Source organism: Parambassis ranga, chromosome 2, assembly GCF_900634625.1.
Source record: "Parambassis ranga chromosome 2, fParRan2.1, whole genome shotgun sequence".
Classification (NCBI taxonomy): domain Eukaryota; kingdom Metazoa; phylum Chordata; class Actinopteri; family Ambassidae; genus Parambassis; species Parambassis ranga.
In genome coordinates, this window is record NC_041023.1 from 45814169 (window position 1) to 45836896 (window position 22728).

A 22728-nucleotide genomic window follows, 5' to 3' on the forward strand; every position below is an offset into this window, starting at 1 on the left:
GCGACTCTGACTTCAGGCTGTGTCACCCTCCTCAGAGAGCTCCAGCCACCTCCCACCTGCCGCCCAGCGCCGAGGAGCAACAGAGGCAGATCGACCAGGTGAGGGCAGTGTGTGATGCTGATGCGGCAGGGAGGAGGGTGGTGGCGATAGGGCCTCACTGATGGACCCTGTTCTTGTTGGCAGGACTACCTGGTGGCGATGACCCTGCAGCAGCAGCAGGGCGGGACCCCAGGGCCGCTCAGTGACCTGGAGCTGGCCCGACAGCTGCAGCAGGAGGAGTACCAGCAGCAGCAGCAGCAGCAGCAGCAGCAGCAGCAGCAGGCGTCAGTGCAGGCCACGCAGCAGGTATCTGCACACTGTGAAGCATTCAGCCCCCCCCTCCCACCCTGCTGCTGTCGTCATAGTGACAGCTGTGTTCTCCTTTCCAGGTCAGAGGTCAAGGGTCGCAGCAAGTGAGGAGAAGAGACAAGGACTCAGACTGTACCCTCCTATAGGCTCATCTTCATCTGTGATGGCATTAAAACCTCCTTAAGGCCTCACACACACACACACACACACACACACACACAGTCACTCAATGCCAAAACTCAGTGCTTTGGTCACAGTTTGTAAATTTGTAAGAATCATGAGTGGAGTCTGGAGCGGACCACAGTCTGACCTGCCTTCATGGCGGCTGACGGAGCGTCACGTTGTGTCCGCGCGGCCCGTTTGTGATGATCAGCCAAACTTCCTCCTCAAGTGAGAGCCAAAGAGTTACAGATGTTCTTATTTAAACCTGCAGCTGTTTGATGAAGTGACGTCTGCTGTCAGACCGTCAGTCCGTTCGTCTGAAGCACATCCACGTCTGCTGAGCTCAGACCTGGCTCCTGTTCCGCTCTGCTGCCCCCTGCTGACACTTTTTAACAGTTGTTTGACTCTGATCTCTTTTGAGCTTTGTTTCCCAGCAGTCTCAGCTCTGACATCACATCCTGTCATAGAGTCCACAGGAGCGTCTGCGCTCATTCATCTGATGTGTTTAAAGTTATTTCAAATCTAACAGTGTTGCAGCCAGAGTCAACCAGCAGTGATCATTCACCTCCTCGTTAGTTTTCACATCAGTGCCATGATGGACATTTTTAATCTGCCAAATATCAAACCTGAGGAGCTGCTCACAGTGATGGTGCGTTCACTGCCCGTCTCAGTGTTCGATCGTCTGATGACAGCAGCAGGAGTTCCTGCAGGTGGAGGACCTCCTGCTCCAGGACCTCCAGCTGGAGGACCTCCAGCTGCAGGACCTCCAGCTGGAGGACCTCCTGCTCCAGGACCTCCAGCTGCAGGACCTCCAGCTGGAGGACCTCCAGCTGCAGGACCTCCAGCTGCAGGACCTCCAGCTGGAGGTCCTCCAGCTGCAGGACCTCCAGCTGCAGGACCTCCTGCTGCATGGACGCTGCCCAGAAACTAAGATTATTAAAAGAAGTCATTTTTGTCTGAACATTAGGAGTGAACGTTGTTACGATTTGGACCTGATGCTGTAACAGTGTGGAGAACATACCCCTGAATCTGAATGATTCTGATGTTGCAGTGGTTTTAAAGGACTTCCTGTCATGTTAACATGTCTGAGACTCTGTGTTCAAGCCTTCCTGTTCTTAACATCTGCTGAGAAACAAACTGTCTGACGGCTTCTCTGACAGCTCTCACTGAAAACATTTCCCATCACGCACGGCCGCCTGCAGGGGGCAGCGCGGGCCTTTTCCCTGCTGTGGGGTCGCTGCCTCGCTGTGTTCCAGCTTTGTATTTAACTCTTCATCATGTCAATAAAAGGACTCTTTGATCAGCCGCCTCTGGTTCGTGTTCTTGGGCGACCTTTGACCTGCTGAGTATAAGATGAATCTGTTTGTGTGACCTGTTCAGTTTGTGGTGGTGACCTTTGACTCTATACTGATCATAAAAACACTGCTAACAAACCTGGCGTCTGTCCAGAGTGGTGTGTGGAGGAGGCTTCAAAGTAAGAAATATATATTTGATGCAGTGTTTTCTAAGCTGTTTAATAAAGACCTGTATGTTTAACCCTTTGGTTTCTGGTCGTCTTTCGTAGGTTCTGACAGCTGAAGGTGTGTGCAGGTGAAGAGCTGCTCCTCTACCTGCAGGTAAACACACAAGGGAACACTTAAAGATCCCTCAGGAGAACATCTGCCTCCATAGGAGAACGTCCGCCGCTTCAGAAGAACATCCGCCTCCTCATCAGGAGAACATCCCCCGCCTCAGGAGAACATCCGCCTCCTCATCAGGAGAACATCCCCCGCCTCAGGAGAACATCCGCCTCCTCATAAGGAGAACATCCCCCGCCTCAGGAGAACATCCGCCTCCTCATCAGGAGAACATCCGCCTCCTCGTCAGAAGAACATCCACCGCCTCAGGAGAACATCCGCCTCCTCATCAGAAGAACATCCCCCGCCTCAGGAGAACATCCGCCTCCTCATCAGGAGAACATCCCCCGCCTCAGGAGAACATCCGCCTCCTCATAAGGAGAACATCTGCCTCCTCATCAGAAGAACATCCCCCGCCTCAGGAGAACATCCGCCTCCTCATAAGGAGAACATCCCCCGCCTCAGGAGAACATCCGCCTCCTCATCAGAAGAACATCCACCGCCTCAGGAGAACATCCGCCTCCTCATCAGGAGAACATCCCCCGCCTCAGGAGAACATCCGCCTCCTCATAAGGAGAACATCCGCCTCCTCATCAGAAGAACATCCCCCGCCTCATCAGGAGCACAGCCAGGCGTTGTAGGGAGCTCATACAGGTGTGTGGAGGCCACACACACTGCTGAGCCTCATTCTGACTTGTCTTAAGGAGTTTCAGCCTGTGATGTGATTTTACCCTTTTATCTTGAGTATGGTTCCAAATCCAGACCTCCATGGGTTAATAATTTTGATTTACATTGATCATTTTTATGTTATTTTGTTCTCAAAATATTCCTTTATGTAATGATGAAGACTCTGAACTGGAACCGTTCCTTCATGGAGGTCTGGAGGGGTTGGTGTAGTGCTTTCTGAGCAGACCCGTTAGAAACCAGACACTGGTGGAGCCTTCAGCTTTATTAGAGGAGCTTCCATGCAGTTAGTCAGGACGAGGTTCTGTACATGATGGAGGGTCAACAAAAACAGAAGCTTACATTCTGAGGTTCGGGTGGAGGAGTCCCACCGTCTGCTGTATTCTACACATGATGTCAGATTGTCTTCTTTAACCCTCATGATGAGGAGGTGGCGTCTCTGTATTCACAGGAACTTTCTTCTGTTCTGTTCTCAGTGAACTCAGGACGCCTCGGCTGAGTGTCTGGACCGGGTCCAACCGCCTCCGCCTGCATCATGTAGGTAAGCCCCCCCCCCCCCCCCCCCCCCCCCCAGCATGAGATGATGCTGTGTGACATCTTAGCATTGTTAGCATCACTAGCATTTCCCTAATGGACACGTAATCAAAGTGAAATGGGCGTAGTGTTAAAAAACAGGTTCAACACTGACAGCTTTCATTCAGGGTAAATGCACTTTAAGAGCTTCACATTGAAGTGTTTGGAGCTGATGATGAAGGCAATGACAGGTGGTGGCAGGGACGAGCTCCAGCAGACTCCAGACAAACACCGATATGAGTCTTTGCTGTAGAACTATCGGGCTGATATCTGAACCTGAGTCCATCTGATGAGTGTTGAACCCCGTCCCTGCAGCGGTCACACAGCGGATATAAAAGCACTTGTGAGGGCCGAACGTCCCTCCTGTTGCATTGATAGAAGTTTGTACCGTCTGTACATCTCAAGGCATCGATCCATTCAGTTACTTATTCACAAAAAAGAGTGTTTGCTATTAAAGTTGCTTCACTGGTAAACACAGCAGCGAGCTAACGGCTAGCTGCAGGTAACATGACGCTGCTTCCACAGCAGCTCTGTGCTTCTCCTTCAATAGTGGTTAAAACAGCTAACCTGCAAAATGAACACTGAAAAGGAGCGCTACATGCTAACTACAGCTGTGGTTGACAAATATGCTGTTTTAAATGACAGGATAACACGGTGATGGCCAGCAGCTCCACTGAATGTAAACAACATCTGGAACATAAGCTAAGGACAAACCCAGCCCGCAGAATCCACATGCAGCTGGAAAACCATCTGTCTGTTTCTGTCCTCTGTATGAGCTCCAATCCACTGTCAGCATTATCGTCCCGATGACCTGACTAACAGCCTGAAGCCGAGGAGCAGGGAAAGAACCCAGGACAGTCAGCTGCTAACATGCTAACGTCTGTTTTTGTGGCGTTTCTTATCGGTTATTTGTCAACCATAGCTTCTCTTCCTGTTTCAGTTCTTATTTCTGATTTTTTTTTATATATTTCTGAAGAGTCCAGTATCATTACCATGTAATTACTATGTAATTAACATGTAATTAACATGTAATTCACTGCAACAGGCAGCTAAATTAGCTAAACAGCTTATTGATAGGTGCCTCATTAAGTTCTGTGACTAGCTGGTATGCTAACTTCACAATAAAGGAATTAGTGGACAGTTCTGGTAGCATTAGCTAATGTAGCTGGTCTGCTAACATCTTAAAGTGAGTATTTAACGTACATGTATGTTTACACAGTAACACTCAGACGCAGATTCAATGTTACAAACAGGAAGTCGACACCGACAACAACAAGGTTTGTGTTGAAGCAAACGTTCGGTCTGCTTCTCTCACTGCTCCCCCGCCTCTCCTGATTGGCTGGTGTAAATCACAGGAATGTATGTTGGGGCCAATCAGGGAGGAGAAATGTGGCGCATTTGGTAAATATGCTAATAACTTGTTAGCGTGTCTGTAGGTTCACACTGTGACATCACAGCACCGACGTCTTTCGTTTAACATTCATCAAACCTCTGCTTCACAGGAAGCAAAAAAAAAAAAAAAACAGGGTCACACTTTGTGTTTGTTAGCGTTGCTACGCTAATGTTAGCATGAACAACACTGATGACATGAGGTGTGGTGAGGTGTGAGGGATCCTGCTGAGGATCCGGCTGCTCTGTGTTCACTTTGTGCTTCTTCACCTTCTGTTCTCTAAGAACAGCCACAGTCCGGTTCCTCCAGTCAGGACGTCCTGCTGGTGTGCGATGGATCAGCTGAGCGGGCCGCCGTCTTCATGTCCCTCACAGGCCGGAGGGACTCTGTGCTTCAGTCTTTGTTTCCTTTAGAATCTGTAACAGACGGTCCTGCAGCTCTGTAACAGAGTGTTAGTGTAAAAACAGTCATGTGACCGGTGAAGCTGGATGCCACCAATCAGAGGGGAGGAAGGAGCTCAGCTGTAAACTGTCCAATCAGACGTGACCCTAAAGGGTCCTCAGCAGCAGCCGAGTCCATGAACATGTGTGACGCTTCCAGCCGGCTCCAGAAGGATCCATGTGTTCTGAGATCCAGCAGGCCGCCAGGTCACATGATGCCGTTGGTCACATACTGGAAGGAGTCGTAGAGTTTGGTGGTGATGGAGCGCATGGAGCCGTCCACCAGCTGCTCCACCAGCAGCTGCAGCTGCTCCTCCGTCAGGGACATGTGGAAGCGCTCCTTCAGGCTGCGGATGGTGCTGGAGCCGTGGAAGCAGGGCAGGTGGGAGCCTGCGGGACAGAACAGGAAGTGACATCACCATGTGCGTCAGGGAGCGGGTGGCGTTAGTGTGAGCAGTGCGGTACCTTGTTGCATGATCTCCACGATCTGCAGCACCTTCTCCATGTGCTTCCTGGCTGCGATCAGGCCCTGCAGCATCAGCATCTTGTAGTAGATGAACATGTCCCCGTCCAGGCCGCCCATCACCTGAAACACAGAGCACAGGTCCCGTCTCACACCGCCACCAACACATTGATCCACAACACTGCCGCCACTCACATCTACGAACTCTGACGTCAGCTTGAAGGCGGACGTCTCGAAGCCGAGGTTGCGAGGGGAGCTGGACAGGATGAAGCCAAAGTCGATGTGGATGATGTGGCCTTCAGAGTCCAGCAGGATGTTCCCGTTGTGCCTGCACACATCACAGAGTCAGCTTCAATGAGCTCACACACAGGAAGTGCGGGCGGTAGGGTCTCACCTGTCTTTGACCTGCAGCAGGTAGCAGATCAGGCTGTACCCGGCGCAGCTCTGCACGAAGTTCCTCTGAGCGGTCAGGAAGGCCTCGGTGGTGAAGCTGCCGTGCTCCTGCAGGAAGTAGTCCAGCAGCGACAGCTGACTCTGCTTCCTCACCTGAAACAGGAAGCACATCACAACATCCTCCGTTCAGACAGCCACGCGCTGACCGCTCCACCCACCTCCCAGAACCCCCCCCCCGTACCTGATGGAGGGAAACGGCGTTGAGGACGGGTTCGATCATCCCGCTGTCTGATGACATCACCAGGATCTTATAAGGCTTGATCCACAGAGGAACCCTCTCCTGCTGCCAGATGGACTGGAGACACACAGACGCAGGGTTTACTACTGCCATTGAACGCACCACAGACCGCTACAGACAGCGGGCGGCTCAGGTGAGTCTGTACCTGCAGCTGTCGGAGCACCTGATAGGCCAGCAGCTCCTGCCTCAGGTCGTCTCCACACTTGACGATGACGGACAGCAGCCTCCAGTTGGGCAGGTGACCGTAGGGAGACGCTTCTCTGATCCGCCTGAAGACAAACGGACGGCGTCACTGCAGCAGCAGCAGCTGAGGCCCCGCCCCCTGCCTGCTTCACACACTCACCTGACTTTCTCCTCCCAGGGTTCTTTGAGGGCGACGGCAGACGGGTCCTCAGGGTCCCTCCTAAAGGTGGTGGGAGTGTGAGCGAGGTTCTCCGACAGACGGCGCCTGAAACAGCACCAACATGACACGGAGCTCAGAGCTGGACGATGAGACGGCTGAACTGTCTCTGTGTCCTCTGGACACGTTCTTACCTGATGTCTCCGGCAGCGATGAACACCGGCTCCTTGCTCTCCAGGCTGGTGATGCTGTCAACTGAAAACTGACTGATGTTGTCGCTGCTGCTGGTCTGAGCCTCCGCCTACAACACACAGACACACAGGTTTCTGTCCCTGTGAAGGACACTGGCGTCTCCGCTGGTTTATCAGGACGTGTGTGTGTGTGACAGCAGTGATGGATGATGGAACACTTACCTCCACCTGCAGCTGTCCGATGTCGTCGGTGGCCCACGCCTCGTCGTCGTTGTCGTAGTTTGGCACGGTGGAGAAGCTTCCTGCTCGGTGCTCTGATGTCATGCTGCCTGCCGTGTTAGCGTTAGCCACAGCGCTACAGTCCAGGTTCTCGGCGGAGCGAGCCGTGCGGATCCTAGTCTCTGGGATCCGACTGGGGACGGGAGACGTCTCGAAGCTGTCGCACTCCAAGACCTCCACATAGATGATGTATGGAGCCTGGAGGAGGGGGAGGAGTTACAGTCACCATGCTAACAGTGATAGCAGTGCTTACAGTGAGGCTCGCTCACCTTGTCCTTGGAGTTGAGGACCACCGCCTGGGTGTGGGGGACCCTGCAGACGTGGTGCTGGTGCTCGGCTGTGGGCAGCCACACTCGGGCTGGCAGCTTGTGGTTGAGCAGTGACAGCTCCGAGATGAGCCGCTGCGTCTTCTGCTCTTTGGTGGGCAGCGTGGCCAAGCGCTTCCCGATGCAGAGCAGAGACTTGACGAACTCCCTCTGAGGACGCAGGCGCTCCGGCTGTGAAGACAGACGCCGTCAGAGGAGGAGTCAGAGGAGGAGCCAACATAGCAGTGACACCGCTCCAGGAAAACACAGCTTGGTTCTGAGCGGGCGTTCAATAATCGGGTTTAACTTTAAGATGTTTGATTTGATTGTTTCAGCTCCTCAAACAGACGCATGCAGCCGAGTGGAGACACCGGCTACAGACAGCCTGCGCACATCAGCCAGGCCTAGTCCAGACTCATCTGTGATCAGTCTGGATTTACATTCAGAACCGGTTTCAGGCCTCGGCTCCACACATGGAAACACCTCAGAGAGAGACTCACAGACAGGGAGGAAGGATCCAGGACCCAGATTCTGCAGGAAGTCCACTTATAGAAACTTAAACCATGAACACTGTCCCCTCATCACCTTCTCCCTGTGCCATGGCAACACCCCCCCCCCACGCAGGAGTCCGATGTCCATCAACAAGTGGACGTCTGACACGTCCTCACACAAGGACAGACACAGGAGATGTCTCTCTCTGGACTTCAACACCAGAACTGAAGACCCAACAGCAAGTGGACACAACCCTCACTGATCTGAGCAGCAGCAGGACACACACACCCTGAAGTCAAACATCATGGATTCATCCAGTGATGTCACACGCTTCCATCACCTACCTCCTCGTGGACTGCCTCCACCTTTGGGTTGCTCCCGGTCCGTTTGAGGCAGGCCCCAGGCCCGCTGCTCGCCATGGTGGCGTCCGACTTGGACCTCTGGTGCGTCCTCCTGGAGGGAGACACGAACACCTCCCCCTCCCCCGGGACAGGGCTGTCAGGGGCGGGGCCCACCTCCACGTTGCTGCTGTTGTGTCGGCGGTGACTGCGGCGGTGGGATGGCGAGGACAGTGGGCTGGGCGGTTGGAGTTCATTGGAGAGGATGAGCTTCCGGAGCTTGGTGCCTCTGGAGTGGCGCTGGGTGGAGATGTGCATGTCGGAGGAGTAGGCGCCGAGCAGCCAGGCGGACAGCAGGGAGAAGGTGATGCTGCCCCTGCAGCGATGGATCTGAGGGACAGGGGACAGAGGTTAGAGGACAGGAGACAGGGGTCAGAGGACAGGAGACAGATGTCAGGGGACAGAGGTCAGAGGTCAGAGGACAGGAGACAGAGGTCAGAGGACAGGAGACAGATGTCAGGGGACAGAGGACAGAGGACAGAGGACAGGGGACAGAGGTCAGAGGACAGGGGACAGAGGACAGGAGACAGAGGTCAGGGGACAGAGGACAGAGGACAGGAGACAGAGGTCAGGAGACAGAGGTCAGGAGACAGAGGACAGGAGACAGAGGTCAGAGGACAGAGGACAGGGGACAGAGGTTACATCAGGCCGTCGGGGTTACCACCCAGGCAGGCGTGTGTGGACTCACCAGGTACGGCCGGATGGCGTCTCCCACCTCCGTGTCCATGTGCACGTACATGTTGAGCAGCTGCGGCAGGTAGAAGTCCACCTCACTGTCGGGGAAGCTGAAGAGGCGGTTCCCGATGTACGCCTGCACGCCCGGCTCCTTGGACTTGTACAGGTAGGAGATCGCCATGGAAACGTCAAACAGCTTGGACTCAAACAGGCGCAGCAGCCAGGACTGTTTGGACGAGGACGACGGTGAGGAGGCCTCCAGCCGGGTTGTGGGAAGCGGGTCCTGCTGGAGCCTCTTGCCATCTTTCCGTCCTTCGCCCTCCTCTTCCTCATCTTCCTCTTTGATGGAGCCGGCGTCTGGGTGGCTGTTCCACTGTGGGCCGCAGCGCTCCGTCATGTCTACGCCCAGCTGCTGCTGACTGTCCTGTTGATGCTTGTTGTCCAGCAGCTTGACTTTGAGGAGGACTTCCTGGCAGGCCTTCAGCGCCACCTCTGGGTCGATCACTGGAAGCACAAACCACAGACATGATCAGCGAGGTGATGGTGCTACAGGAGGAGCTGACAGACCTGCTGACATCACAGTCCTCTGACAGGGGGGGTCAGACTGAGAAGTTCCTGCAGCCCAAATACAACATCTGTAATAAAGGCCCAAAGGTTCCTGGACCCAAAGGTTCCTGGACCCAAAGGTTCCTGGGCCTGAGCAGGAACTGTGAAGCTTTGCAGCTTGGAGCTCTCTGTCACCAGTGACCAGCAACCTAACACCCGTACATGCAGGGATCAGGGCTCAGTGTCGGGCCTGTGATGCTGTCCTGTTTGAACTAGGACCCTTTTACACAGAAGGACCCGGAGCAGGAACTTCACCAGCTGCAGAACACATCCAGTTTACGAGCACCACCGAAACTCAAACTTCCAGAACAAATAATGCATCATCTTATTTACCTTGATCAGCCCCCAGGTCCATCTCCATGGCGTCCTCTGAGATGACGTCCAGCGGGGGACTGGGCCCTCGCGGATCGCCGCCGCTTGACATGCCACTGCCGATGCCCTCGCTGGCGCTGCTGCTGCAGAGGCTGCCGGTGCTGCCGATGCTGCCGCTGGGGCTGGAGCTGCGGGGACTGGCGCTGGGGGAGGATGGCTGTTCGCTGTGGGGGGGAGGTGGGGGCAGCTGCAGCTGAGGACGAGGGTGGTGGTGGTGGTGGTGGTGGTGACGATGATGGCAGGGGTGGTGAGTCGGGCAGTCCGATGAGCTCTCAGAGCAGCAGGAGGAGGAGGAAGAGGAGGAGGAAGAAGAGGCACTGGAGGGGGAGGAGGGGCACGAGAAGGTGGTGGGGGAGGAGGACGAGGCTGGTGGAGGGGCCGGGGCGGAGTGCGAGGGGCTGATGTGGAGGGGCGGCAAAACCGGGGACACGGAGACCTGGGCGTCCGCCATGTTGGAAACCTGCGGGCAGAGAGTCATTGATCAGAACCTGATACAGTCACAGCTGCAGAAGAAGCCGAGGGCGTCCGCGGGAAACCTGGAACAGACCCCGTGGCGGTCTGAGAGATCAACTTCCTGTTTCAGCCGAGATGACAGGTTAGCAGGCAGGAGGAAGTTACACAACACACACACTCCCAGCTGAGCGTTAACAACATGTTATGGATAAAAGTTCTGATCATGTGACAGGAAGTGTGTCATCAGTGTGACATCATCATCCTCCTCCTCCTCCTCTGTGTGTGTACAGTCTGAGGAGGCGTCCTCTCTGCTCAGCGTTACCAGGACGATGCTGTTTCCATGGCGACGCCTCCACACAGACGTGTGCCGCCTCATCGTTACAAACAACGTAAAATCACCAGGAAATAACCTGGTCACATGACCCACACACACACACACACACACACACACACACACACACACGCTGCAGCTACAGTGTACACAAACCTCTCTCCTACTGGACGCTGATCACACACAGCTGAGCATGATGTCATCATGTGTGTGTGATGGCTTCCAGATGTGGATGCAGAGGCGGTGTGTGAGCCTCAGGCCGCCACAGCTTCACTCTGAACGAGCCAGCAGTGAAGGCAGCGCCTCATCCCTGTGTGTGTGTGTGCGCGTTCAGGACAAAGTGTGAGGTTTATCAAGAGGGTGACGTCACACATTCCAACTGTACACACACACACACACACCAGAGCTCCCACTCTGTAGAGTCTGAGCTGAAGCTTTAACTCTTTCAGTAACTTCTTCTTCTTCAGTGAGTCCATTTCTAAACATTGCTCCTCAGACTTCCTGGAGTCTGAGTTAGTTCAGGATGTGAGGACACAGTTTACACCCTGAGCGCGTTATTACGCAGTGATGTGGGCTAATAACATGTGTTATAAACACCGCGGACATGTCTGACAGAGAGCAGCCAGGGCCTGGATCAGGAGGAGGAGGAGGAGGAGGCAGAGCCGCTCCCTCCTGATGAAAACAAACCGGGGGAAGGAGGAGGACAACAGGCCCGCAGTCCCGGACCGTAACACCGGAGCGTCCGAACCGGACACACGGCTAGCAGCTAACAGCTAGCGACACACAAACAAACAAACCGAGAAAAACAGTAAAGACAAGAAAACCCACGAAGAAGAAGAAGAAGAAGAAGCGGACTTACCCGGGGACTGGGGCTCCGTCTCTCCGGTGTGAAAGCTCGGACTCTCGGGCTTGGATCCGGTCTTCCCGGGTTCAATCCAGGCCTTTAATCCAGACCTGACGGCTGGGCTCAGTTCGTGTTTTCAGGCTCGCAGACGGTCCATCTGGTCCGGGTTTGTGGCCTGGCTCGGCTCGGCTCGACTCTGCTTTAAAGCAGCAGTGACGCAACATCCGTCAAGGCAGCAGCAGAGCGGCGCGTCCGGAACTTCCGGCGCAGCCTTACACAATAAAAGCACGAAGAAACGAGCTCAGTCAGAACATCCAAATAATGATGTATTATTATTATTAATACACAACAAAGGATGTGTTAGATATTATAGGTTATGATATTTATCCTGTCCGAGTGTTTTCTTTGTCTTTGCGACATGAACAGATGACCTTTATTTTGAAGGGGCCTGTTGTTGTGGTGCTTGTTTTGACAGAGCAGCTGTTTTTTGGTTCTGTTTCCGGTTGGACCAACATGTCCATCCTGTCCTCCCACACCGTCCTCAGACTCTCACAGTGACTCGGTGTGCGGCGGCAGGACTGTGTCAGACACGTCTTTATTAACTGGAACATTAATGTGTGATGGGCTCGTCCGGCCAGCAGGCGGAGCTGTTTGCCTGAGCAGGAGGCCGAGGAGGAGGGAGAACCAGGTCCTTTGGAGAAAACAGAGGATGGATTTCCTGGTTGGAGCCACACCTCATAGAGAGAGAGAGGGGCAGAGCGAGGCTGACAGCGAGGCGCCGCCTGATGGGCTCAGTGTGGAGTCCTTCAGCTGCCTGCCTGGTTCCGGTGAGTCTGCTCCTTCTTTTCTCTGTAAATCTGACCCTGTTCGCTTGTTTCAGCTCAGTGACATTAACACACTCCTCACGGGGAGCGGGTCAGCCTCTGGGCGAAGGTTCCATCTGTCAATAATTACCTGATGGACCGCAGACCAGGACCCGGACTTCACCTCAGCCGCTGTTTGAGGAGCTTCTGACGGCTGTGTGTCCACATACTTCTGGCCAACGGCAGCAATGATTAACAGACATGGAGCTAGACGTAGTGTGTGTGTGTGTGTGTGTGACCTTCTGTTTCAGGCTGATGTTGAAGGCGGTTTCCCTTCAGGAAGACAGTTCAGGTTGCGTTCAGGGGCCACGGGACCAGATTCAGGTTCCTAATCAGGTCCTAGAATCTGCCGGCGTGTCTCCTGTGAACAGGCCGGAGGTGTGTCCGATAAGAACGCTGCCCTGTGTGTGTGTGTGACTAGCTTAGCGTAGCATAGTGGCTGGAAGCAGAGGGAAGCGCCGGCTCGGCTCAGAGCTGGAGAGGTTTGTTGAAAGCTGGGTTTTACTGACGGGTTGCTAACACCACAGAGCGGCTGTGGAACGTGTGTCCAGACTGAACGAACCTCGATCTGTGGCCTGTTCATTGATCAGTTATTGATTGTTTTATTCTAGTTTTGTACGGCATATGTTTCAGTGTCTCAGCTAACACGGCTGTTAGCGCCCCTCCAGGTCTGAGTCCACTGGTTCAGGACTGTTTCACACTGAGGCCGGTGGTCCTGGGACTTTTAGACGTTCCGGCTCTGATTGGAAGAGTCCTGCAGTGTGGAGGTCAGAGGTCACAGGGTTCAGCCGTGAGGACTCCGGTCCATCATCAGTCCGGTGTCTGAGCGTCAATGTCTGTGACGTCACGCTGCGTTCAGGAGCGGTCAGGACAGAGGAGTCTCCTGTGGGTCTGTCCTGACAGATAATGTCCATTTAACACGGGTCCCAGCAGCTGTGTGTGTGATTATTTCTCAGTGTGTGTGTGTTGTGCTGCTTCAGCTCTGATGTGTTCTACATGAAGCTGCTCGTTGTGTTAGGACAGGAGAGCGACCGTTAACCAGCTGGAAACTTTTTCTCCACGTCGGAATGAAAAGAGCTCATTGTGGTGCTGCTCACTCTGTGTCTCTCTGTCTCCGTCTCTCTCTCTCTCTCTCTCTGTCTCTCTGTCTCTCTGTCTCTGTCTCTGTCTCTGTCTCTCTGTCTCTGTCTCTGTCTCTGTCTCTGTCTCTCACTCTCTGTCTCTGTCTCTCTGTCTCTCTCTGTGTCTCTCTGTGTGTCTCTGTGTGTCTCTCTCTCACTCTCTGTCTCTCTCTCTCTCTCTGTCTCTCTCTCCGTCTCTCTGTCTGTCTCTCTCTCTCTCTGTCTCTCACTCTCTGTCTCTCTCTCTCTCTCTGTGTGTCTCTGTGTGTCTCTCTCTCACTCTCTGTCTCTCTCTCTCTCTCTGTCTCTCTCTCCGTCTCTCTGTCTGTCTCTCTCTCTCTCTGTCTCTCACTCTCTGTCTCTCTCTCTCTCTCTCTGTGTCTCTCTGTCTCTCTGTGTGTCTCTCTCACTCTCTGTCTCTCTCTCTCTCTCTGTCTCTCTCTCCGTCTCTCTGTCTGTCTCTCTCTCTCTCTGTCTCTGTCTCTCTGTCTCTCACTCTCTGTCTGTGTCTCCGTCTCTGTGTGTCTCTCTCTCTGTCTCTCTTTCTCTCGGTCTCTCTCTCGGTCTTTCTGTCTCTCTCTCAGTCTCTGTCTGTCTCTCTGTCTGTGTCTCTCTCGATCACTCTCCACTCTGTCAGTAAAATCTAACGTCTCACATTCTGTAGTTCTCCGCTCAGTAATAATGTTGGTTGCCACGGTAACACTGTGTAGGAGTTTGCAGAGCTTAGTGATGATGAAAGAGGTCAAAGGTCGGACAGGTTGGAGCTGAAAGGTCCCAGGGAGATAAACCACGTCCAGTCCCACTGAGACAGACAGTCTGCACCAGGGTGTCCCTGTGTGTGTCTGTGTGTCTCTGTGTGTGTGTGTCTCTGTGTGTGTGTCAGTGTGTGTGTGTTAGTGTGTGTCTGTGTGTGTGTGTGTCTCTGTGTGTCTCTGTGTGTGTGTCAGTGTGTGTGTCTGTGTGTGTCTGTGTGTGTGTGTCTGTGTGTGTCTGTGTGTGTGTGTCTGTGACATCGGTCAGACTCCTTGTGGCCACCGTCCCGGCTGCAGAGCGCTGCACCTTCTTATCGGAGCTGCTGACGCTGTGAGATAAGCAGACGCAGGAAGTGGCCGTCTGAGGAACCAGGAAGTGGTCCAGAATCAGCTCGGCCTGTCTGAGGTCCCAGAATTCCCTCTGGGCTGTTCAGACGTTGTTCTCATTTATATACGGTGACAGTTTGACAGTTTGGAGTTTACAGCATCAGTCTAGTGTTTATTTCTTATCAATGACATGATGATTATTGATCTGAAGGACTGATGGCGAACAGACAGCAGGTCCGTTCCAGCTGATGAATCTGTCATCATGTGACCTTCAGGCCGCGGCCCTCGCACACAGACGTTGTATCAGCTGACCTCAGATGAGTCTGTTAAAGCGCCGCTACAGTGATGAGTTTCACTTCCTGAACTCAGACCGCAGCGTGGCGGTTTGTGGCGAGCGGTGGTCTGACAGGACAGAGGTTCTGCTGACCGTCAGGCTGCCGGTCGGACCTGAGTCTACTCACTCACTCACTCACTCACTCACTCACTCACTCACTCACTCATTCATTCATCTCATCACCTTACTGATGCTTGTACCATCTGGACTCCCATCTTTTTCACCGGTTGCCACGGTTACTGATGAGATGATGACTCTAAGGCCGAAGTGACCCAAATCCGATTTTGTCCGAGTTTGCCCATGTGACCTGTATCTGATATCGTCATGACAGTCTGAACAGCTCAATTCCGATTTTTTTATATCCGACCCAGGCCACTTCCATATGTCGTCCTAAATCAGGTATGTATCCGATTTTTTGCAATGCGACCTCGGTCTGAACGGCTATGCGGCATATGTCCGACTTTTGCGTCAGTGAAAGGCGACAGACGTCACAATTCTGCGACACAGGAGCGGGCAGACAGGCGGTGTTGTTAGCAACCAGCGCCTGTTGCCAGGAAGCACGTCACTGTCACTGACGTCTCTGACGTCTTCTTAATGTTATTTGGTTGTAATCATGTTGCCTACGATTGGACATTAACGTAAACTAAGCCACACCAGCGCACATCGTGTGACGTCGTGTCCTCTTCTGTGCATGCGGGTCACCTCAGGGCCACGGTCCGTTCACACAGGAGACCAAAAAATCGGATTTCACCAAAAAATCCAAATTGGGCATAAGACCTGCCGTCTGAACGTAGCCTAAGTAAACGCTGTAACCGCTTTAGCATTAGCATTGAGAAGATGATTCTCTCAGTGGTGTTGGCTTCCTGTCTGAGTCGCCATGGAGACAGTAGATACATATGTCCTTCTGACAGCGAGGTGGACGAGGTGTGGCCTGTTGTCTCTACTCGATGTTTTTTTTCTAACATACACAGTGAAGCGCTAACGCTACAGCTAGCTGCAGCCTGAGTCCGTGTGAGCGCCCTGGAGTGGGAGCAGCTCCTGAGTGGGAGCCTCGGGCTGCATTCCTGTCTGCTGATCTGTGTGGAGCTGAAGCATGAAGCTACACGCTCCTGCCTCCACATTCCTTCCTTATCATCTGCTGAAATGTGCAGGACAGACTCCAGCTCCTCCTGCAGGCTCAGAGCCAGCACATGAGACACAACATGTCCGCCGTGTGATGCAGGGACACACGTGCCCCGTGTGCTTTAATGGACAGGAGACCGAAAAGGAGTGACACACACACACACCTGCTCCATGTGATGACACAGTTACACACACAACCATGAGCAGGGATCATGGGTGGTCAGAGCGTCACATGTGAGTTAACACACGGGGCTTAGAACGTAAAAGTGTGTGTGTCTGTGTGTGTGTGTGTGTGTCTATGTGTGTGTGTGTGTGTGTGTGTGTGTGTGTGTGTGTGTGTGTCTGTGTGTGTGTGTCTGTGTGTGTCTTGTGTGTGTGTGTGTGTGTCTGTCTGTGTGTGTGTGTGTGTGTGTGGAACCAGGTTCTACAGAAACAGAAACCAGACTTCACTCTGAAAACGACCTTTTGACTGTTTTACTGCTGCTTAGTCTGAACGCATCACACCTGAGGGGTCAAAGGTCAGCTCTGTGTGTGTGTGTGTGTGTCTGTGTGTGTGTGTGTGTGTGTTAAATACACACAGATGACGTTTAATGTCACGTCTCAGAATCAGTTAAAGTTTTATTTGGAAAAACGAGAAAGAACAACCACAAACACACACACAGACACACACAGCTGTAATGCTGAGTGTGTGTGTGCGTCTGTGTGTGCGTCTGTGTGTGACTTCCTCGCTGTGTTTGGACCACACCCAGTGTTTAGTCATGCTGAATGTGTTCTCTGTGTTGACGTTTGTTCCTGTGCAGCTCTCAGAGCGTGCTCCTGTCTTTCTGTCTTTGTGGGGACCACAGCTGTGTGGAAGCTAATGTTTGTTAGCTTAGCGCTTCCCTGAGTGTTAGAGGTGTGTGGAGCAGACGGAGGTCCGTCAGGATCAGCAGCAGATGAAGTGATGACATCAGCGTCAGGTTTCTCAATGGGAGCTCGTCTGCTCGGCCACGAGTGAAGTCCTTCTGAAACAGACCTGTCCTCTGCCGGGTCCGGTCTCACTGAGGTTCTGATGAACTGTGTGTTCTGTCTTCACAGCTCTGACCTGAAGCTGCAGCTCATCCGTTGGACTTTGGAGGATCTGCTCTGGAGGATATTTGTGGATGTTCTGGTTCGGTCGTGGGGTCTGAAGCCTGCTGTGTGTCTGGGGTCCGGTCCTCTGACTGTTCGTGTCGGTGCGGTGTGTTCTGGTCTGGATGCCCCAGGATTACCCTCAGGCTGCAGTTCCTTCTCCGGCCTGCAGGGCAGCAGAGAGCGGCTCCCGGCCACCGGACAGGCGGAGCGCCAACATGAGCGACTTCTGGCACAAGATGGGCTGCTGCGTGGCGGCCAAACCGCCTCCGGTGAGTCACACACGTTGGTCTGTCTACCTGTGTGAGGACCGCCTCATCTATGTCTCAACACTGATCAATACTGATCAATACTGATCAATACTGATCAATACTGATCAATACTTGAATAGTTAGCATGAGCTAAAGACGAATTCTCCTCATAGATGCTGAATGTAAACAGGTTTCATACCAGCTGTTTATTTACTTATTGACATGGAGGTCTGTGAGGACCGACCCACTGTCCCCCCGAGTGGACACTGGAGGGACTGCAGGTCTCTCAGTTGACTCTCTGCCAGCCTGTAGGGGGTGGACTTCCTGCTCCTGCATTTATAAAAAGACCCTGTAGTAATGGATTCTGATCTGGCTGAGGTGCACATGAGTGAGAGTGTGTGTGTGTCTGTGTGTGTGTGTGTGTGTGTGTGTGTGTGTGTGTGTGTGTGTGTGTGTGTGTGTTAAAGGTGTATTGTTGCAGCGCCACAATGGAACAAACAGAGAACTCTAAAAATACCAGCAAAGGAAGGAGCACAGTGTCTCTGGAGAGAAACAGCACACACACAGACACACACACACAGACACACTCTGCTGTAACACAGACTCACTGCCAGTCAACAATCCTCCTGACAGTCATCACAGTGGCCGTGTCCTTCTGGTGTCGCAGTGATGATGCAGTACAGTCACATGTTGCTGTGTGTGTGTGTGTGGTGTGTGTGTGTGTGGTGTGTGTGTGGGAAATGAAGTGAGAAAAAGGGAAGTGAGAGGCTGCAGCAGGAAGAGGTCAGAGGTCACAGAGAAACAGGAAGTTCTGCCACCTGTTTGCGGCCTGTGGCCCCGCCCCCTTACCAGCACCAGTTCAGCTGCAGTTCTGCGGTCAGGACATTCTGAGGAGGTGATGTCACCGCTCTCCTGTCGGCCATTTTGACGCCTGTGAGCGGCTGATCGTGTCCTCGCTTGAGATCAGTTTCTGTCACATCAGCCTTTTATTTTGAAATTCCAGCCGGCTGTAAGGACTCGGTGACTACATGAGGATGATGAGGATGAAGAGCAGGACTGCTTTCAGTTCAGCCGGTGCTGCCCAGCTGTTTTGTTGTCATGGCAACAGCTGGAGGAGGCCGAGCGGCCCAGCTGGGCCTGACAGCAGGACGCCTCAGGTACAGACTCAGGATCCAGAGTCCAGAGGAAGCTCCAGGTTTAGGGGGGGTGCATTCATGTGCAGTATTTAACCCCGTCACTCTGCAGGTGTCCTCCTCTGTGGTCTCTGGACCTGACCCCGTGTTCTGGTCCTGTTCAGTTCTGCTGTTACATCACAGCTCTGAGTAATCCTCAGCTTAAGCCTCTTACATCGGAGCGAGGCAGCTGAGATGTGTTTGCACCCAGCCGGATTAACTGGGAGCAGAGTTACATTTTAATGAGGCGTTCAGGGCCTCTCGGCAGAGAGCGGGGCGTCCCTGAACGCAGCACAGAGTCCTGAGGTGGATCCACGGCCGCACCGCGGCGAGCTGTCAGCACCGGACAGAGCGCCGAGCACGGAGCCTCCTCTTCCTCACACGGAGCCTCCTCTTCCTCACACGGAGACATCAGGCAGCGTGGAGGACTAGAAGCCTGGTCCCTGATCCAGCAGACCATCACAGGCTGCTGCTGGAGGCTTCTGGACCAGAGTCTACCTCTCTGAATGGACTGAGGACAGACTGACTCACTGCTCCACCTAGTGGCTCACAGTGGTGTTGCCTGAGGGTGTGGTCCGCAGCTAAATCACTAGCATGTCAAGCACACAGAGTTCTTCTTCTGACTTCATTTGTTAATTTGACAAGACGCAGCAGGTCGCTGTGATGTTTGTCTTTGTGTTGCATCACAGATGAGGCTGAGAGTATGTGAACATGTGGAGACACAACAGAGACACCCTATTAATGCCAGGAATGTGTGTGTGTGTGTGTGTAGAAGAAGAAGAGGAGGAAGATTGATCGCAGTATGATCGGAGAACCAACAAACTTCATCCACCTCACACACATCGGCTCTGGAGAGATGGCAGAGGGCCTACAGCCGGTCAGACTCCTCACTCCTTGTTTACATGTTCGTTTACATGTTTGTTTACATGTCTGTTTACCTGTGTGGTTGTTTACCTGGTCACTTGTGTGTCTGTGTGACGCTCCGCCTTTTCTTCTCAAAGTGAATGAAGCAGCAGCAAAATGTAAAAACTGTCCTGGTCAGACTTCAGTCCAACATGGAGACAAAGAGACACTGTGTCTGTGTGTCTGTGTGTGTGTCTGTGTGTGTCTGTCTGTGTGTCTGTGTGTGTCTGTGTCTGTGTGTCTGTGTGTGTGTCTGTGTGTGTCTGTGTCTGTGTGTCTGTCTGTGTGTGTCTGTGTGTCTGTGTGTCTGTCTGTGTGTGTCTGTGTGTCTGTGTGTCTGTCTGTGTCTGTCTGTGTGTGTCTGTGTGTCTGTGTTGTGTGTCTGTGTGTGTCTGTGTGTGTGTGTCTGTGTGTGTCTGTGTTGTGTGTCTGTGTGTGTCTGTGTGTCTGTGTGTCTGTGTGTGTCTGTGTCTGTGTGTGTCTCTGTCTGTGTGTGTCTGTGTGTCTGTGTGTGTGTGTGTGTGTCTCTGTGTGTGTGTGTCTGTGTGTCTGTGTGTGTGTCTGTGTGTCTGTGTGTGTGTGTCTGTGTCTCCGTGTGTGTCTGTGTGTGTGTGTCTGTGTGTCTGTGTGTGTGTGTCTGTGTGTCTCTGTGTCTGTGTGTGTCTGTGTGTGTGTGTCTCTGTCTGTGTGTGTCAGGAAGTGCCTCTCAGCCCTGCATCCTTCCTGCTTCTATTTTAGCCTCACAGCCTCAGGTCTCGTCCACAGTAAGTTTTCAGTCTCTGCAGGGATGTGATCAAATGCAGTTTATGTCTGAAATATTAAGATTATTTATTTTATTACAGCTCACCTCTCAGTAGCATTGCTGCCTTTTAATAACCCTGCTTCCCTCCCTGACCTGCTCGTTGGGTCCATTTCTGGCTCTGAACTGCCTGTAGGTGTGAGTGTGTGTCTGTGTGTTGTCCTGTGATGGACTGCGGACCTGTCCGGGTGGATCAGATGATGTTTAGCGGCGTTAAATGATCCAATCACTAAAGTGTGTAAAAAGCATTTTACTGCATGAAGTGTGTGACTGTAAATGTTTCTGTCTGAAGTCGGGCTCGGTCCAGGAGCAGATGAGGTCCAAAGGGCCGAACATGAACGGCAGGAACAGCCTGTTATAGCCGGTACGAAGCCGCCGTCCTTCATGTAATGAGCTGTCCGGCCTGCAGGGGGCGGACTGCTGTGGGCAGCTGTGAGTTTGATCGTCTTTTTGTCTTTTATTTTGTAGGAGTGTCTGAAATGAACTCAGCGGATGTCCCGGGTCCCTGGAGGCGTCCGCTGCCACCCTTCCTGCTGAACCCTCCTCCACCTGCAGGTGGCGCCATCCTGACCTTAACAAGGACAGAGATATGTTTCCTAAATATGGCTGCAAAGTTTTGAAAAGTTAAAAAAATACCCACAATGCCCAGTGGAGTATCTGCTGAGCCGACAGAGAGGGTCTTTGGACTACATCTCCCATCATGCCTCTGAGCCTCCTCAACTGTATCTGACCCATCAAACAGACTCATTTTGAATCATTTGGAATAAAGCAATCACCACTGGGGGGCAGGACTGAGGAGGTTGTTCCCCGCAGTATTAAATTAAGCTGACTCCAATTCCCAGCATGCCTTTCTGTTTACAACATGCAGTGACTGACAGAATGTCTGTATTCAAGGAAGAAGCAAAAAGTGTTAAATCCCACCGAGTAAGACTGACTACATTTCCCAGCATTCATAGGACTGCTTTTCCCAGGATGCATCACTCTGCACTCTGCAGGGTCTGGTCCAGGTCTGGTCCAGGTCTGGTCCAGGTCTGGTGGTTGGGATGTTTCAGCCTGTGTGAGGGTCAGACGTGTCACCAGCTGACTGAAGCTCATCAATGACTTTTAAAGAAGCAGAGGTGCATGCTGGGAGCTCCGGCCCAGCCGTGAGTGGTTGCCGTGGAAGCGGCTGAGTCACGGCGTCACGTCCTCCCTGCAGCCGAATCCAAAGAAGCCAAAAAGTCTTTTTAGGGAAAGTCTGAGCTGCTGCTTGTGGTGCGTTCACTGGACTCCTCACAGCGTGGGAGTGTTGGTCTCTCTGCTCCTCCTGCTCCTCCCTCCTCCTCCTCCTCTCTCCTCCTCCTGCTCCTCCCTCCTCCTCTCTGCTCCTCCCTCCTCCTCTCTACTCCTCCTGCTCCTCTCCTGCTCCTCCTGCTCCTCCTCCTCCTCTCTGCTCCTCTCTGCTCCTCCCTCCTCCTCTCTACTCCTCCTGCTCCTCTCCTGCTCCTCCTCCTCCTCCTCTCTCCTCCTCCTGCTCCTCCTGCTCCTCCTCCTCCTCTCTGCTCCTCCCTCCTCCTGCTCCTCCTTCTCCTCCTCTCTCCTCCTCCTCCTCCTCCTCTCCTCCTCCTGCTCCTCCTGCTCCTCCCTCCTCCTCCTGCTCCTCCCTCCTCCTCTCTCCTCCTCCTCCTCTCTCCTCCTCCTGCTCCTCCTGCTCCTCCTCCTCCTCCTCTCTCCTCCTCCTGCTCCTCCTCCTCCTCCTCCTCCTCCTCCTCTCTCCTCCTCTCTGCTCCTCCCTCCTCCTCTCTCCTCCTCTCTCCTCCTCTCTGCTCCTCCTGCTCCTCCTGCTCCTCCTGCTCCTCCTGCTCCTCCTCCTCCTCCTCTCCTCCTCCTCCTCCTCTCTCCTGCTCCTCCTGCTCCTCCTGCTCCTCCTCCTGCTCCTCCTGCTCCTCCTCCTCCTCCTCTCTCCTCCTCCTCCTCCTCTCTCCTCCTCTCTGCTCCTCCCTCCTCCTGTCCTCCTCCTCCTCCTCCTCTCTCCTGCTCCTCCTGCTCCTCCTCCTCCTCCTCCTCCTCCTCTCTCCTCCTCTCTGCTCCTCCCTCCTCCTCTCTCCTCCTCCTCCTCCTCTCTCCTGCTCCTCCTGCTCCTCCTCCTCCTCCTCCTCCTCCTCTCTCCTCCTCTCTGCTCCTCCCTCCTCCTCTCTCCTCCTCCTCCTCCTCTCTCCTCCTCTCTACTCCTCCTGCTCCTCCCTCCTCCTCTCTCCTCCTCCTCCTCCTCTCTCCTGCTCCTCCTGCTCCTCCCTGTTGTTCAGTGCTGTTCATGGAGCTCTGAGCCGGGCTCTGTTGGA

General features: G+C 53.4%; 2 protein-coding genes across 2 annotated transcripts; one reads left to right on the forward strand and one right to left on the reverse strand.

Moving 5' to 3' along the window:
• Positions 1 to 3060: 3060 nt before the first annotated feature.
• LOC114448768 (phosphatidylinositol 4-kinase beta-like) lies at positions 3061 to 11881 on the reverse strand. Its single transcript, XM_028425938.1, has 14 exons — positions 11669 to 11881; positions 9987 to 10485; positions 9061 to 9551; positions 8319 to 8702; positions 7447 to 7674; positions 7121 to 7375; positions 6902 to 7008; positions 6711 to 6815; positions 6513 to 6636; positions 6311 to 6424; positions 6071 to 6222; positions 5872 to 6004; positions 5679 to 5799; positions 3061 to 5603 (listed from the first exon to the last, which is right to left on the reverse strand). Exons 2-14 carry the CDS (start codon positions 10474 to 10476, stop codon positions 5422 to 5424), a joined length of 2886 nt encoding a protein of 961 aa, XP_028281739.1. The 5' UTR covers positions 10477 to 10485; positions 11669 to 11881; the 3' UTR covers positions 3061 to 5421.
• A 4-nt stretch (positions 11882 to 11885) lies between these two features.
• Positions 11886 to 21824, forward strand: cdc42se1 (CDC42 small effector 1). Its single transcript, XM_028428195.1, has 5 exons — positions 11886 to 12480; positions 17250 to 17554; positions 19478 to 19582; positions 20700 to 20771; positions 20876 to 21824. The coding sequence occupies exons 2-4, from the start codon at positions 17408 to 17410 to the stop codon at positions 20766 to 20768; spliced, it is 321 nt and encodes a 106-aa protein (XP_028283996.1). The 5' UTR covers positions 11886 to 12480; positions 17250 to 17407; the 3' UTR covers positions 20769 to 20771; positions 20876 to 21824.
• Positions 21825 to 22728: the final 904 nt, after the last annotated feature.

Excerpts from the sequence above, each read along its gene's own strand:
- LOC114448768 (XM_028425938.1), bottom strand. The coding sequence starts at position 10,476 with ATGGCGGACGCCCAGGTCTCCGTGTCCCCGGTTTTGCCGCCCCTCCAC. Across the intron at positions 6,005-6,070 it reads CTGCTGCAGGTCAAAGACAG|GCACAACGGGAACATCCTGC; the intron begins GTGAGACCCTAC and ends TGATGTGTGCAG. Across the intron at positions 5,800-5,871 it reads TGACGTCAGAGTTCGTAGAT|GTGATGGGCGGCCTGGACGG; the intron begins GTGAGTGGCGGC and ends TCTGTGTTTCAG.
- cdc42se1 (XM_028428195.1), top strand. The coding sequence starts at position 17,408 with ATGCCCCAGGATTACCCTCAGGCTGCAGTTCCTTCTCCGGCCTGCAGG. Across the intron at positions 17,555-19,477 it reads TGGCGGCCAAACCGCCTCCG|AAGAAGAAGAGGAGGAAGAT; the intron begins GTGAGTCACACA and ends GTGTGTGTGTAG. Across the intron at positions 19,583-20,699 it reads TGGCAGAGGGCCTACAGCCG|TCGGGCTCGGTCCAGGAGCA; the intron begins GTCAGACTCCTC and ends TTCTGTCTGAAG.